The following is a 16,188-nucleotide window of genomic DNA, read 5'->3' on the forward strand; positions in this document are numbered from 1 at the left end:
TGCCTATACTGCCTATGCCACGGGTCGACCCTGCTGTGATTGATAATGTGACATTAGAATTTAACAACTCATTCTTAAAGCCAAATTGCTTAATTTGTGAACTTTTTGTACTTGGGGTTTAGTTGCACTGAAACATGATCTTTCTCTGTCATTTTATCCAATACATGAAACTGCCAGGCAAGTTTCTTTATACTGTAGCACATTTTATACACAATGGTAATTCAAAGTGCTTTACATAAAGAATGCAAAACTATTATTAATATAATCACAAAAATAATCACAAAGAATTAAAAAAATTTTAACATTTTAATTTTAAATTAATTGATTCACTTAACAACAGAATAGAAATTGATTATACAAAAATACAGTGGGGTTAGTTTGGACGTAGCACAGTGCTCATTAAGCAAATACACTGCTAGACAAAATGCTTATTGTGGTCCTTAATGTAAAGTAAACATTATGCCAAGTCTTCACAAATGAAACAACACATGGGAAACGGCTTTAGCTTAAGTAGCTAATACTTAATTATACCTAATACTTAATAACTAAGTAACTAATACAGCAGATTTACGCCTGTTCTTCTAATATGATTTTGCTATTTAGAGTTTGCAAAAAACACTTTTTATGAAATTATGTTATTAAGGGGAAAGTCCGTATGTGCGAATATAAAACCAACTTTACTTCTATAAAAACATGGAAGAAATGTATCAATAATTCATGATGACTGCAACAGTAAGTGGAAAAAAATGTAAAGAAAAAAAACTTTTGCTAAATTATGTTAATGCTTTTGGAAATATTATTTTTACCCTTTATACAACGTAGTACTATTTTATTCTCAGTAACCGAGGGTTATTGTTTGAATAAAGTAACAGAAAAGTGTGTAATAAGTGTTTTAATGAAGCGTTTTACTCAATTTCTTTTTGTTAATTAAAAGCTGCGCACAATTTTGCCACAGCCTATGTCAGTGAAGTGAACTTATTAGACTTTATTTAGCTTGTAGACCGTTAAGATCACCAGTTGATGACCAGTTTTTGTCTGTCCCTCGGTCTCGCTGCAAATCAAAAGGTGATAGAGCTTTCTGTGATAGAGGTAAAGTTGGTTTTATATTCACACATTCGTTCATTTAGAAGTCTCTGTATTGTTTACCATGTTACTTTGACTATTAGATTGGAATGAGCATGCAAGTGTGGCTTGAAAACAACATTGACACTGTTTATTTGATTGTGAACAATGTTGTACTTTGATAGTCATTTGCTGCTAATATGATTTTACTATTTAGAGTTTGCAAATAATACTTTTATAAAAAAAATAATATTATAGTCTCCCTCTGAACATCGGGATTGCTACATCATTGGATGCTTTTAAATCTAACTTAAAGACTTATTTTACTCTCTTTCCTTTGAGTGACAAATGCATGTTATTTTTTATTTGTATTTTAGTATTTTAAACATACATTTTTTTGTATTTTAATACTAGTTTTTTAGTTTTATTGTGTAGTTTATTTTATTGTAAAGTACTTTGGATCAACCACGGTTGTGTAAAATTGTGCTCTATAAATAAAGTTTGCCCTGCCTAGAGTGGCAAAAAAGCTAAACAAAAGACTTTTATTTTGGCGTGACGTGACGTCATCAGGCGGCGCCGCTACAGCGCGGTGATTCAACTGGAGAAAGGTTTGCTTTAAAAGTTTTACAGATATAACCCGATTTAAAGTTAAAGTTCTAAAGTTTTAGGGTATTTTTACGATGCTAAATTATGTTAATGCTGTTGGAAATATTATTTTAACCCTTTATACAACGTAGTACTATTTTATTCTCAGTAATCGAGGGCTTTTGTTTGAATAAAGTAACAGAAAAGTGTGTAATAAGTGTTTTAATGAAACGTTTTACCTGATTTATTTTTGTTAATTACTCTCATATAAAGAAACTGTTGAAGCAAGAGTTGAAGGGAAGTTATTTTGTTTCTGTTCATTGTTTTATTTATTTTAAACAGGACATTTTTATTGTTTTGTTCATTTTAAACAGGATAAAGTGTCCAAATACAGAGAAAAACTCCTGCTCAAGCGACTGATCTCCACACTGTTATAAAGATGGCGTTTATTAAAGAGGAGAGTGAAGATGTGAAGATTGAAGAAACATTTACAGTCAAACAGGAAGATCTGCAGGAACAAACAGGTTGATTTTCATTCTCAAAGACCAACTCAGTCATTTTATCCTCATTCAGATATATTTTAATAAGAATACTAAATTAATCCATTTTGCAACCCTGAGTGTGCTGCCTAGTTCTCCTAAATGCACATAAGCACTCATTGAAAGACAGAAATGAGTTTCTTTCTTGTTACTTGTTCTCATGTCTTTTGTCATTATTTTATGTATTATTAGTCTCCCATTTTCTGTACCTTCTTAAGGTTATTGCTTTTCTTGTTCTCCTGCTGTTTGTGAAGCGTCCTTGAACACAGGCGCTTTATAAAATAAATTAAAAAAGTTAAACTGAGCTGATGATATTTGACCTACAGTATTCTCCTAGTAGATATCAGCTATTACAGTGATGGTGTTGGCTTAGTACTTTCCATTTGCATACGTCAAGTCGATCACAATTCCCTTTTTTCATCAACTTCTTTATGAGTTTAAACTTGTTTCTAGTAGTTGTTACTAGTTCTCACAGATAATATCTGAGTTAGAAGTACATCATTATTACAATAACTAATTACCAGGGCTATTGTGTTTAAACAGGGTTTCCGCTGCGTCATAAAATGTCTTAAGATCCAAAATCAAACACAAAATTTAAAATCTTTAGCTAGAAATATCTAAAATACATATAAAAAATTATTTATTTATTTATTATTGTTTATATATATATATATATATATATATATATATATATATATATATATATATAGTTTATAATTTTTTTCATTTATTTTTTTATTTTTTTAATGAGGCAAATAAAAATCTTTTCCATCTAGACCATTGGAAAAATTCTTTAGCTTTATCCCTTTATGGGTCTAAAATTTCATTCATAATGGTCTTAAAAATGTCATAAAAAGAACCCTGCAGAAACCCTGGTTTACAGTTTGTCAAATGATGTGGATGCCCCCAATATTAAATATGCTGAATGAAATGGACACTACCAGGGGCGTTGCTAGGGTCGAAAGGGATAAGGGGCTTAGCCCCAAAGACCCCCCCCCCCCCCCCCCCCCCCCCAAAAAAAAAAAAAACACAGTTTCATAAGTTGATCTACTATAATTTTAATATTAGGATTAGAGATGGTTTAATGATAAATATATGGTTTTTGAGTTGACAGTCTATAACAATAAATTGTGAAGCTTTGTGACTTGTAACACCAAAAAGGAAAAAAAAAAGATAAATTACCCACTTCTTATTTACTATTCTGTTATGAGCCATATCATGCCCCTTGAGCCTCCTATCTCCTCTCCTGATTTGTAGTTTCTGTTTGTGTTTTGAAAATAAAAATTTCTGCATGTTTTCAAATCTGAAAATATGATTTATTTTATTGACCAAGTTGTTATCCAATGTGATACAAAGCTACACACATGTTTATTTGGACAGAGTGATTAACTGAGGTGTATAACCTTGCAAAATATTGATATTTAATGGGCTTTTTAAAAAAACAATTGTATCAAAAATAGTACAAAAAATAAAGATTTAAATGCTAGAAATGTGTTAACTTCAAATTTCTTTAGGAGGGAGATTTTTAGTTTTCCTCAAAATAGGTTGATGTGGGCATTGTAGCACTTTGAATGCATGTAATGCCTGTTTCATTCACACTTGAGCAGAAATTCCATATATGCCTCACAAAAGTTGTAAAATATTCCAGGAAAACCCTAATATTATGGATAAAGGAATCCAGCTATTGCTGGAGTTGAATGAAAATAAGATCTGAATAAACATAAAAAAGGCTTAAACTGATCATTTACACGACTGTGACAATAAATGTAGATAAAGTCAGAATAATTTGCCCGCCATTTAATTTTTTTTCCTATTTTAAATATTTTCAAAATGATGTTTAACAGAGCAAGGACATTTTCACAGTATGTCTGATAATACTTTTTCTTCTAGAGAAAGTCTTATTTGTTTTATTTAGGCTAGAAAAAAAGCAGTTTTACATTTTTTAAAAACCATTTAAGGGTCAAAATAATTAGCCCCTTTAAGCTATATTTTTTTCCGATAGTCAGCATAAAAATCGTTATACAATGACTTGCCAAACTACCCTAACCTGCCTTTAAATGTCACTTTAAGCTGTATAGAAGTTTCTTTAAAAATGTCTAGTCAAGTACTTACTGTCATCATGGCAAAGAGAAAATAAATCAGTTATTAGAGATGAGCTAATAAAACTATTATGTTTAGAAATGTGTTAAAAAAATAAACAGGGTGGCCCGGGGGCATTAGGTATTTTCATAAGAAAGTCGATTTATAATCCGCTGCTAACTGACATAGCATGTTACTGTAGAATACAGCCATAAAATAATATGCTAGATACATGAACTCACTGTGATTTAACTATTACAGAAACAGATGTGACTGGCTATATCATATCTAGATAAAGATGTCTATATATATATATATATATATATATATATATATATATATATATATATATATATATATATATATATATATATATAGAAAGCAAGTACAATTTAAATTTTTCTGACTAATTCGCATGTATTTACATTAATGTGCAGCACATTTTATTGATTACCTACAGTTATGTTATTTCACCAAAACTACACACATTTTCTGCTGTAAAAACAAATATTAAGCTTTATCTGTAACTTAGCTAGAACTATTCAGTTTTGCGAAACAGTTGTATTATTACCTCATCAGCTTCAGCTGCTCAAAATAATGAATGATGTGCAGTGGCGGAATATTTTTAAACCATGTGACAACAGAGCCACTCCCACCTGCCGGTAGAAACAGGTACTGCTGAATGGATTACTTTTTAAATACCCGACACAAACGCTGCTTTAGGTAGAATACGCGTGATATACACGTGTTAATTGTCAGAACTTTAATAACAAAATAAATGTTATACAAACTATTTTTATTTAAGTGCAACATATTCCAAAAGATCTGGGGCTTTTGACAATACATCAGGGGCTTAAGCCCCCAAAGCCCCCCCCCCCCTCGCAACGCCCCTGGACACTACAATAATTGTTATAAAACATTGTACAGTATTCTAAGCTATAAGATGTTGCTGTGGGATGACGTGAGACAAAACAAACTAAATATAGAGGAACAATAACGTTTGGCATTGCACTGACTACAACTGGCCAACAAACTAGTCTAAAAATGACTTTTTCTGCTTAAGAAATGGATTACAGCATGCTGATGATATGCAAACATTAGAGTGTGAAGTTCGTCAGTATTGACCAAATTCTTCATGTACCAGCAGGTGTCGCCATTGGAATCTTTTTGCTTGAGACTTTTTTTTAAAGAATTTATTTTTAGATCCTTAAAACAGGGTTATTCTGCTTAGGTATGGAAAGGTAACCGTTTTCAAGGTATACCACAGTACGACAGTATATGTAAGGTTTTTTTTTTTAACATTTTGTTATAAGTTTTTCAGGACAACAGTATCTCCAGCAAAAAAAGATATCCAAAGATGCCATTTTTTAAATTGTAAAGAAATCTGTGTTTTTGAAACGAAGGATTCATTTGAATGATTCAGCCTGACATGTTTACTGCTCCATAATACTTTCTCCGCGGTTTCACAAACAAGGTTTAAGGCTAGTCAAGATTAAATTGCATGTTTGAGCGGTCTCAACTCAAAATAACTTTCCGTGAGATAAAATACATCAGTGTATTTTTTTTCCTCCAGGTGCACACCAGTAATATATTTTACTAAGGCCATTTTTATAAATTTGGCTTAAATAGCCTAATTTAACTAAGGACTAATCCCAGCTTAATCTAAGCCCTGTTTGTGAAACTGAGCCTCAAAGTTTCTTAAAAGAAAATATATTGTGTTCAAAGGGAAAAAGTTCTTGTTTTTTTACCCAAAGATTAAAAAGAATATATTTTAGAGCAGTAATCACAATACAGTGAAACTGTGATATTTATATCCAAGCTTATCATACCGTCAGAATCTTATACTGCCCCATGCCTAATGCTGCTTGATGTTGCAAAGTCATATTTTCTCATTTTATTATTTTTCTTTGTATGTATAGTCATGAACACATTTGTTTTTAGAGCAAGTAGCCATTTATTATTCCAGGTCATTTCTCCAATAGGCAACTAAATTGGAGGTTCTAAAACAATAGCATATGAGATCAGGTCACTACTATGGCCCCATTTACACTAATGCGTTTTAGCATTTTTTTTATGCAATCGCATTCATCAAATTGGCTTAAACCATGTGTTCTTAAGTATGGCTATATTTCACAAGGATTCTGACAAAGCAACGTGAAGCAGGCGCTGTACAAAATTTGCGTTTAAGGAGGAAACACATCAAACTTAATAAATCATTTGAGCGGACATGGAATCATCTTAAAGGCAGACGAATGCAGATGTCTTGGACAGCTCGCAACATTATCTGGCACTTTCACTGAGTACATTTATATGTACTCAATGAGTTTATATAACTCAATGAGTTCCTAGGCCGCTCTGCTTACAGTTTCAACAATCAAACAATTATACTCTTTACACAAGTCCAGAAAGGGTGGGATCCAGGTAAACAGTTCTCATTGGTTACAACAGAAATAGACAATTCTAAATACATGCGTCAAAGAAACATAGTATCTGCTTCCAGATATGGATGGCCTTAGTGTGTGCGTCAAAAAAAAGCATTGTATCTGTCTCCAGATATGGATGGCAACCTGATGCCTAGAGGTGAGGTCGCCCTAAGTTATTAGCTAAACCAGGAAAACAATAGACACAAACGACCATTTGTGTTAAAGACTCAAGGATGTTTCTTGTACGTTCAGCTGTGTTATCAGGCTGGTTCAAGACTGTTTCCATCAACAGTCTGCTGCAATATCTTTACTACACACAGTCTATCTCCACACAAAAAGGAATTACATTAAAATTAATTATACTCAAAAACAGATCAATCAAACAGCTATAATATTATAGGCAATATCAGGACAACTAGAACAGGTGTCTTCTTCTCCTCTGTATGGGGAGAGAGAGAGAGATCTCCATGACCTATGACCTGGTTTGTGTGTTTCCTGAAAACAAAGTTAAAATAGACAGGCAAAAAGAGAAACAAGGACATAGAACATTCTTACAGTAAGCAGTTTTAACTTATTCATTAGTTAAAATCAATTCACAGTTAAATACTGAGAAACAGGATGATGAAAAGGATAAACGTTGGTCCATGATGAGACGGATTGGAAAGCAGAAATCCGAATCCTTCACTACCATGTAAACAGTTGTTCTTTTTTTTTTTTTATTACCTTAAAGGAACACCGAGTCACGAAATGCGGAGGTTTTTCTTTCCGTTCGGTATGTGGTATCAATTTCTATTACAGCAAAAGTCTGAAGATTAAAAATGAAACATACTAAATTAGATGAAATGCTGGAAAGCCTGGTAATGCAGCATTAATTTTTTTCATTAATTATTTTATACTGAAACGTTCCTTCTAAAAGTGCTTCCTTGGTCTTATGCATATTTCTTTGCATGACTACAACAGGAAGTATAACAGCAACTGCTTTCATTTTTTTTAAACATTTTATATATATATATCAAATTAAATGCATGAGTTAACGCTCTAATTTTGACAGCACTTTAAATAAACAATTGTTTTCAAATGGCAACAAATGTTTTTAAATAGAAAGCAGCAATTTGCAGCAGTTTTGAGAGCAAATAAAAAATCCCACTGCTTGTGTGTGCACGGCTCTTTGTGGCCATTATTTGAAACTTATTGTGCTGACGTTAAGTACATTTTGAATGTTACAGTATCCCTCCAATGCATTAAGACTTTTCCTTGCAAGCTACAATTTGCAGTGAGCGTGTATTCTCTCTCTTGCGCACAAGCAAATATTTCAATGTATTGTGACAAATATTTAACTTAACGTTAATAGGCCTAAATAATGACCTATATTTTAAAATCTGCAGTTTCCTGTCAGCCCTCTTTCTTGCTTTGTTTCAAGCCGTACTTTTTGATTGTTTAAATTATTATATATTTGAACTTATATTTGAATCAAATGCTATTCACTCGCTGTGAACATTGTGGTGTCTCATTTCAGAGCTCTTTCATTCATCGTAGTTGCCAAGGTAGCATACAACATAATCATAATGATGCATCTGTGCTTGACCTTCAGGGTTTCATGACAGTAACGTGCACGAGTAGTTATCTAGATTATTTCAGCTGAACTCAGATTAGTTACATCAAATGATCTTCAACTTACTGTTATGGAACCAATTAAAGTGTGGACATTTAGTTCGGCTCACTAAAGTCACTTTAATTCCCGCTTTTTTAAACCACTTTTATGAAACAGCCCCTAGGGGTTATAAAATAATCCTGGGTGTTCATTAACAGACGTTTCACATTGGTAAACATCGGGGTAACGCTTTTATTTGTATATTTACATTGTCACTGTTCCCGATTAGACAAACAGCAGGTAACCTTTTTAGATGGCATTTCTGCATCTTGTCGAGTATATAAAATGTCACCATATAGGTCTTCAGCTAAGCCTCCGGACATGCACAAAGGCAAGAAAACTGAGACAAAAGTACAAATGAATGAAAACAAGTAGCAAAGTATGTCATCTTGCCATATTCTCATCACTACAGTTAAAAGCAAATGTGGCATTTGCACAAGTTCATTGATTCATTTTCCTTTAGCTTCTCTTTATTCATTAGGGGTCACCACTGCGGAATGAACCACCAACTTATCCAGCATATGTTTTAAACAGCGGATGCCCTTCCAGCTGCAACCCAGTAGAGGGAAACATTTGCATAAGTTATATACAATAATGCAAACTCACAAATATAAGCTGAATTATCCGTAATTGCTATGAACATGCAGGATTTGTCTCAACCAGGTCTTCCAAGCATGTTAAAAATGTTGAGTGGAAGATACAAATGAGGGAACACAACAGGAGTAATCTAGACCGAGTGCATTTGATCATTTGCATTTAAAGCCACAGGCACAAAAAGAGCTGGGTTTTCCTCTGACCCCCAAAATGAAATATTCTGCAAGGTATATGATCTGATTTTGAGCTGAAACCCCAGACCCATTCTGGAAACATTAAAGACTTACTTTACATCCTGTAAAAAAAAGGTTCATAATAGGAACCCTTTAAAGGGATAGTTAACGCAGAAATGAAAATAGCCTCACCATTTACTCTTCCTCGTGTGGCTTTAAATCTTTGAGTTTCTTGATTCTGCTGAACACAAAAGAAGATATTGTGAAAAAATGCTGGCTTACTTTGTGTTCCAGAAGAAAGGAAATATTTAAAAGATGCAGAGTAAATGGTAAGGTCATTTTAATTTTTGGGTGAAAGATCCATTTCATGCTTGTCGCTTTGTGCCTTCATACTAAAGTTCACTTTTCTTTTTTTTTTTTAGACCTGATAGTGCTGAAAGAAGAGACTCAATGCAATAAAATGGAAGAGCAACACCAAGAAATAACAGCTGATGAAAAACCCACACTGACTGAAAAGACTTCATCACTCGGAAGACCTCGGAAATCCAAAACTGAGTGTAATTTTAGCAGTAAACAGCGTAGAAAGAGTTTCATTCAAAAGCGTAACCTTGGTGATCACATGAGAGTTCACACTAGGGAGAAACCTTACACTTGCGAACAGTGTGGAAAGAGCTTTGGTAAAAAGAGAAGCTTAAAGACCCACATGAGAATTCACACTGGAGAGAGGCCGTACACATGCCAACAGTGTGGAAAGAGTTTTAAGCAAATTGGCACCCTTAAAGGCCACATGAGAATTCACACTGGAGAGAGGCCGTACACATGCCAACAATGTGGAAAGAGTTTTAAGCAAAGTGCCACACTTAAAGGCCACATGAGAAGTCACACTGGAGAGAGGCCGTACACATGCCAACAGTGTGGACAAAGCTTCTATTATGCAGGAAACTTTGCAGCGCACAAGAGAATTCACACTGGAGAAAAGCCCTACACATGTCAACAGTGTGGAAAGAGTTTTAAGCAAAGTGGCACCCTTAAAGGCCACATTAGAACTCACAATGGAGGAAAAACACTGTGTGGTAAAAGTTTTGCTCAAAAACAAAAGCTTGACACCGACATGATGATCCACACTGGAGAGAAACCCTACACATGCACAGAGTGTGGTAAAAGTTTCACATGTAAAAGCTCACTCATTAACCACATGAAAACTCACACCAGAGAGAAGCTGTTTGCATGTAATCAGTGTGAAAAGAGCTTCACATGTAAAGCTAACCTCATGAACCACATGGATGGTCACTCTGGAATCATAGTGTTCATATGTGATCAGTGTGGAAAGAGTCTCACACGCAAAGACTACATTAAGCAACACATGAAGACTCACTCAAGAGAGGATCGTTTTAGATGCAGTGAGTGTGGAAAGAGCTTTAAACAAAAAATAAACCTCAGCGCTCACATGAAGCTTCACAATGCAGAGCAAAGTCCTCAACATTGAGACCTTCTCCACACAAACACGAGTATATTGAAAATGGCAGCTTTTTCATGTAGTTTGGCTGTTCATTGACATGAAGTTTATTTATAAACTACTTTCGAGAGGATCACATGCTTATTATTGTTCACGACTGGTCCAGCATTAGCTAAAACATGATTCACCAATCAGATGATTCCTGACTCCCTATAAATGACAAGAGATTCTTACCTCTTTTATCTTCATCGTTATCTTTTAGACTCCCTAAAGCCCTGTTCAGACTACACAATGCCATTTGTCAGTTACGACAGATGAGATTTGTGTCAGATTATGAGATTTTGACTTGATCAAATCTTGATGTGCTGTGGATAACAAATGAAGACTTTGGTTTCAAAACACTACACATATATTTTGATGGACTAATCTCAGAAAAGAAACAAGTTTTCTTCATGAAGACAATTAAACTTAAAAGAAGAAATTAAACTTTCAATAGACAACTGCTTGCCTTTAAATATACGTTCATGTGAAACTCCAACATTACTACAAATAAATCATTGTATGGGAAACCCAGTGTCACCATTGTGAATGAGAACATGAGTGATTTGTTAGCTTACATGCTAATTTCAGTACTCAAATGCAAATCTAAATGTATTTACGTGCATTTCTTTTTGTTTTTTAAGGGATAAAACAAAAAAAAATTTCATCTTATTAAAAAAATATCAGGCCGAATATTCCCATTATTCTGATAAGTAGCCCAAACTGTGAACAAATGTAGATTTGAACTACTGCGCACATGTCCACGCAGACCCACTGATGAGCGTTTACACAAGACACAGTCAAAACAAATGCAGAATGAAAACTTTTACAAATCCTGAATCAAGGAGCAGAGCTGATGTAGACTGGGTTGTTATGAATGGGTTATATGCACAGAAGTGTTGTTCAGCCACAGAAATCTTCTGACGAACAAGTTATGTGACTATTTACAGTTTCATAAGGGACCTTTTACAGCATCGATAATTCATTCATTCATTTTCTTGTCAGCTTATTCCCTTTATTAATCCGGGGTCGCCACAGCGGAATGAACAGCCAACTTATCCAGCAAGTTTTTACGCAGCAGATGCCCTTGCAGCCGCAACCCATCTCCGGGAAACATCCACACACACATTCACACACACACTCATACACTACGGACAATTTGGCTCACCCAATTCACCTTTACCACATGTCTTTGGACTGTGGAAGAAACCGGAGCACAGGAAACCCCATGCAAAGGCAGGGAGAACATGCAAACTCCACACAGAAACGCCAACTGAGCCGAGGTTCGAACCAGCGACCTTCTTGCTATGAGGCAACAGCACTACATACTGCTCCACTGTCTCACTTCCTATCATTTAAAAAAATGTTTGCTCCCTTCTGTACTCCTTTCTCTTTTCTGCTCTGATCTGGATGTCCTAAAACAGGTATATGTTTTATTATCCAACATTATTGAAACATTTAATAGATCAGTGAGTTATAAAACAGGTTCATTACTTGAAATGTTGTGTAAAGCTGTTGTGCTGCACTATATTTTGAGTGTGTTTTAGGATTATTTATTTATTTAATAAAACATTGAGTTGATAACCCATTTGAATGTCTTTATTATAGAGGTACATTTTACCTTCTCTGAAACAGTAATTGTTATTAAGTAAATTATATGAATAAACTATGATTTAAAAAGATATTTTTAACCGAATAAGTAGCTGTTAAATTTAAATGTGAGGTATTTTTTACCCAATTAATATACGTATTTAATAACTTTTTACTTCAGGTAGTTAATACTCAAAATATGGGATTAAATCTACCCAACCAAAGTCTGTGAAAATTGTTACCTCAGATTTATTGGGTAAATTCTATAGATTAGTTTTTACAGTGAGGGTTGACACAATTTGAGGTTTGTTTCCTGTTTTTCTGCTTGCAGATTATTTGTAAAAAGTGCAGGCCCTTACAAAAATAGCCTACAGGAATCCTGCAGAATTTTTTTTTCTTTGTTTTTCTGCAGGAATCTGCTGGTATCTGGTAGGAATTATAAAATCCTGCAGGACAAATTGACAATATGTGCAGACAATTCCTACAGGTTTTAGAATCATGCAGTACTTTTTACAGGAATCCTGAATTATATTTTTTTCCCTACAGGAAAGCGGCTGTCCTGCAGGAATTATAAAGTCCTGTAGGACACATTGACGATATGTGCAGGAATTTCTTACAGGCTTTACAATGGTTCCAAGCAAGTGACAAATCCTGCAGAATTTTATAATTCCTGCAGGACTTGCATTAGTTATTTGTTGTGATTGGAATGACAGAAAGAAATTCTGTCACTTGTTGTTGATAGCAGTACAATATGAGTTCTAACAGATAAGCAATACAACAAACAAGCAAAAAATAAGAAAATAAATGCATAAATAAATTAAAGTATACGAATAGATTATAGGCAATTATAAAAATCAACCATTACATTAAACCATTCAAGTTATGCAAACAAACAAGCTGTACACTTTTACATTTCATTTCTATAGGTTTTTTTTTTTCATTTATTAAAAATGTCAATCTCTCATCTTTTTGGTTGGATGCAAAAAAAAAAAAAACCTGCAAGACCTGAGGTAGACACATGTTAAACGATGTTTATGTAACTCATGTTATGAGTTCAACAGAATGTCTCCCTCTTTCTTTTAAAATGTTTGTTGCTGTTATCCCTGATTCTCTGTCTTTTTGACCTGAGGAACCTATTTTATTATGTGTCCATTGACACAGCTGGAACTGGTGCCTCTTAAACTCTATAGTTCATTTTTATCCTTTAAAAAGAAGTGGGTTGGGATTAGTCTTAGTGTGATGGGTAAACATAATGTGTTTTCTGCAATGTTAGAGTAAATTTAATTAGTAAATTATTATAAACATTTAATAAACATTTAAAAAAATAAGATATAAAAGCAAAATCAGACACTGCTGCCAATATTGTATTGGTCTATGTTATACAAGTATAATAATTACAATATTTTAAGTTAATAATGACTAATATATGTGTGTGGGTGTATTATTTGGCAAAATGCACTTGAGTAGACACATTAAAACAAACATTCTTTATAGACTTTTTTCTATAAGAAAATAAATTCATTGTTTGTGGAATAGTTGTGTTTTAATAAATCAGCTTTACAGGTTCATACAGATAGTTTATCACACTTAAAAAGACGCTTGTTTTTGCCACCTAGTGGCATAACAGTGTGGTTTGCATTATAAATGGTAAAATTAATCATTCAGAAAAAAGATTTGAATCATTGAGAACTGAATTGCTTCACGTTGCCGATTCGAATGCTTGTCAGTCAACTGTCACCAACCGTCTTCTGAAGGTAAAGTACTTTTCTTAAGTTATTTTATTGTTAAAGTGCTCTAATTACTGCTCGGTTTTAACGTTAAATCAGTAAATTGCTTTGTAACATCAAAACAAATGCTTATTTTATTTTTAAAGTCGAGATCATATTAGTAATAACTAGCACATTGCTAACATAATATATCCAGAACCTACCAATTTATACCTGTTAACATTATATTGTTAACTTACTTAACTTACCTTCCAGAAACCCCTGAAGAGATGGAGGAGGAATTAGCTAACCCGTCCAAGCGGATAAGGACAGCAAAAATCCTCAACCAGGATGAAGAATAGGACGAGAAAGGAACTGAAAAAGAAAAAGGAGCTCTGAAAGAGAAAAACGTAACGTATTTATAAAAATCTTATTCTAAACCTCTGAATGTTACCTCATAGATTGCTGTGGTCTTCGTCTTCTTACTGAAACTTCTGCTTGTCAAATGAATCACTGGCAGTTCATATTAATCACTCAAATCACTCCAGTTTGTTATCTATCTGACAATGAATCAGATTATGGAGTCATTTTAGTAAAAGTCACGTCACTAATCGGTTTATTCGAACACTTTGCGTGCACGCTCTTCAGTTAGTATACAGAGTTTTAATTCTCATTGTACGAATAATTTTTTAAAAATATTTTAAATCGTTTTACGACATTAATTACCTTTAAAGTATTAACACTCATACATTTTGAATTCAGCTCGATTTATTTGTTAAAACTTTAAATATATTAAAATACAGGATATATAAATATTAAAGCAAAACCATCCATCGTGAACTATGATCTTTCATATGTTTGACCATATAAGTCATTGATCCATTATCATGAATTGCTAGCAATTTAAAGAATTCAAACTTTTGTTAAAAGCATTGCTTAGAATATATTATACAATTATCAAGTATTAAAAAAGTCTTCTAATGTCTAATCTTGCTTAGCATGGTTCCAAACTTGTATGTCTTTTTCCCATGAGGTTTCCCTCTACCTTTGTATATTTGACATTAAGCATTTATTTAAAAAAAAGAAAGCTGGTGATTTTTTAGAATTCTGTACAGTTCATTAATTACATTTCTATCAATGATTTGTAGAAAACATTAAGGTTTTAAAAACCCTTCTAAAAATTCTAGAAGACAGAGAGGGAGAGGCCCCACTTTTTGAAATGGGTCCTCCCCCCCAAAAAAAAACCCACAGATGACAGAGATCACAGATTTTCTGACAGCGAAGATGAAGTAGTAACTCTTCTTCTTCAAGAAAATATAGATCAATGAAGACACAAAATCAAGAGCTTCAAGAAGAGCTAGAGAAATGCACAAACAAGTAAGAGTTTAATAATTAACAATTTCATTATTAAATAATAAAATATATATATATATTTTTTTTCTCGAGCAGTAATTAATCAGGACAGTGGTCAGAAATGGCTTAATTGTCCTATAATAAGAATAATAATAATAATATTAGAACATCAGTATTGGCGTTTAATACTCATATTATTTTTTTATTATTATTGTTTTTATTAACGAGCCCCTTGTGTATCCCTAGGGAGTCGAGCCAGGTCCAGTCAATAATATGGTGATTTTGTCTGCGAGGCCCGAAGAGAGGAAACTTGCTGAAGGATTAAGGTGGGACACTTGTAAATTCTATTTTCAATTCTATTTTACATGTATGTTTGTCAAACCAATGATTTAAAATACAACAGCTTTAAAAAATACTTTAAACTCAAACTCAAGAAGATGAATATGGTTTTACATAAAATGTGAATAGGACAACAAATTCAGAACTAAGTAATTCAATCTTGATTAAGTACACTTTATAAAGGTGTCACCAGTGAGCTGTCTGATCTTTCAGTCCTTCAAGTGGCAGAAATTTAAAAAGACTTTGCCAGTTCTACAGCCCCTTTGGTCACCACAATTGGGATGTCGAGTTAGGATTTTCGGGTGGATTCTGCCTTCGGAAAAATTCAAATTGGAAGTGTCCTGTCATACCAACAGCCAGCTGCAACAAACCACAACATTGTTCCTAATCGTGATGCCCCACCAACACCACCACTGCCACTAGATGGTTACAGCCACCTGTCTGCTTGTTTGTTCATAATAATCAGGAACAACTTCACATGAGGTCATTGACCGTAACTTCAGAAATGGCTCACTATGTTGAGCAAGCCACCAGATATCAGAGTGCATGTCTTGATTGGCATTCTGTTAGGAAAATCCGGATAACATCGTCACGCTTTA

At 33.7% G+C, this 16,188-nt stretch overlaps 3 protein-coding genes across 3 annotated transcripts in view; all 3 read left to right on the plus strand.

Moving 5' to 3' along the window:
- Positions 1-16,188, plus strand: part of LOC141381809 (uncharacterized) — a 705,874-nt gene that overhangs the window by 659,738 nt on the left and 29,948 nt on the right. The gene's annotated exons all lie outside the window — the stretch shown is intronic.
- On the plus strand, positions 1,617-11,135 carry si:ch211-162i8.2. The gene is made up of 3 exons (XM_005157281.6): positions 1,617-1,670; positions 2,022-2,171; positions 9,529-11,135. The coding sequence occupies exons 2-3, from the start codon at positions 2,087-2,089 to the stop codon at positions 10,590-10,592; spliced, it is 1,149 nt and encodes a 382-aa protein (XP_005157338.1). The 5' UTR covers positions 1,617-1,670; positions 2,022-2,086; the 3' UTR covers positions 10,593-11,135.
- The window catches only part of LOC137489764 (uncharacterized), a 173,995-nt gene continuing 159,423 nt past the window's right edge, over positions 1,617-16,188 (plus strand). Inside the window, exon 1 of the mRNA XM_021475554.3 lies at positions 1,617-1,670. The gene's annotated coding sequence lies outside the window, so the exon portion shown is untranslated. The remainder of the gene's footprint in view (positions 1,671-16,188) is intronic.

This window comes from Danio rerio, chromosome 4 (assembly GCF_049306965.1).
Source record: "Danio rerio strain Tuebingen ecotype United States chromosome 4, GRCz12tu, whole genome shotgun sequence".
Classification (NCBI taxonomy): Eukaryota; Metazoa; Chordata; class Actinopteri; order Cypriniformes; family Danionidae; genus Danio; species Danio rerio.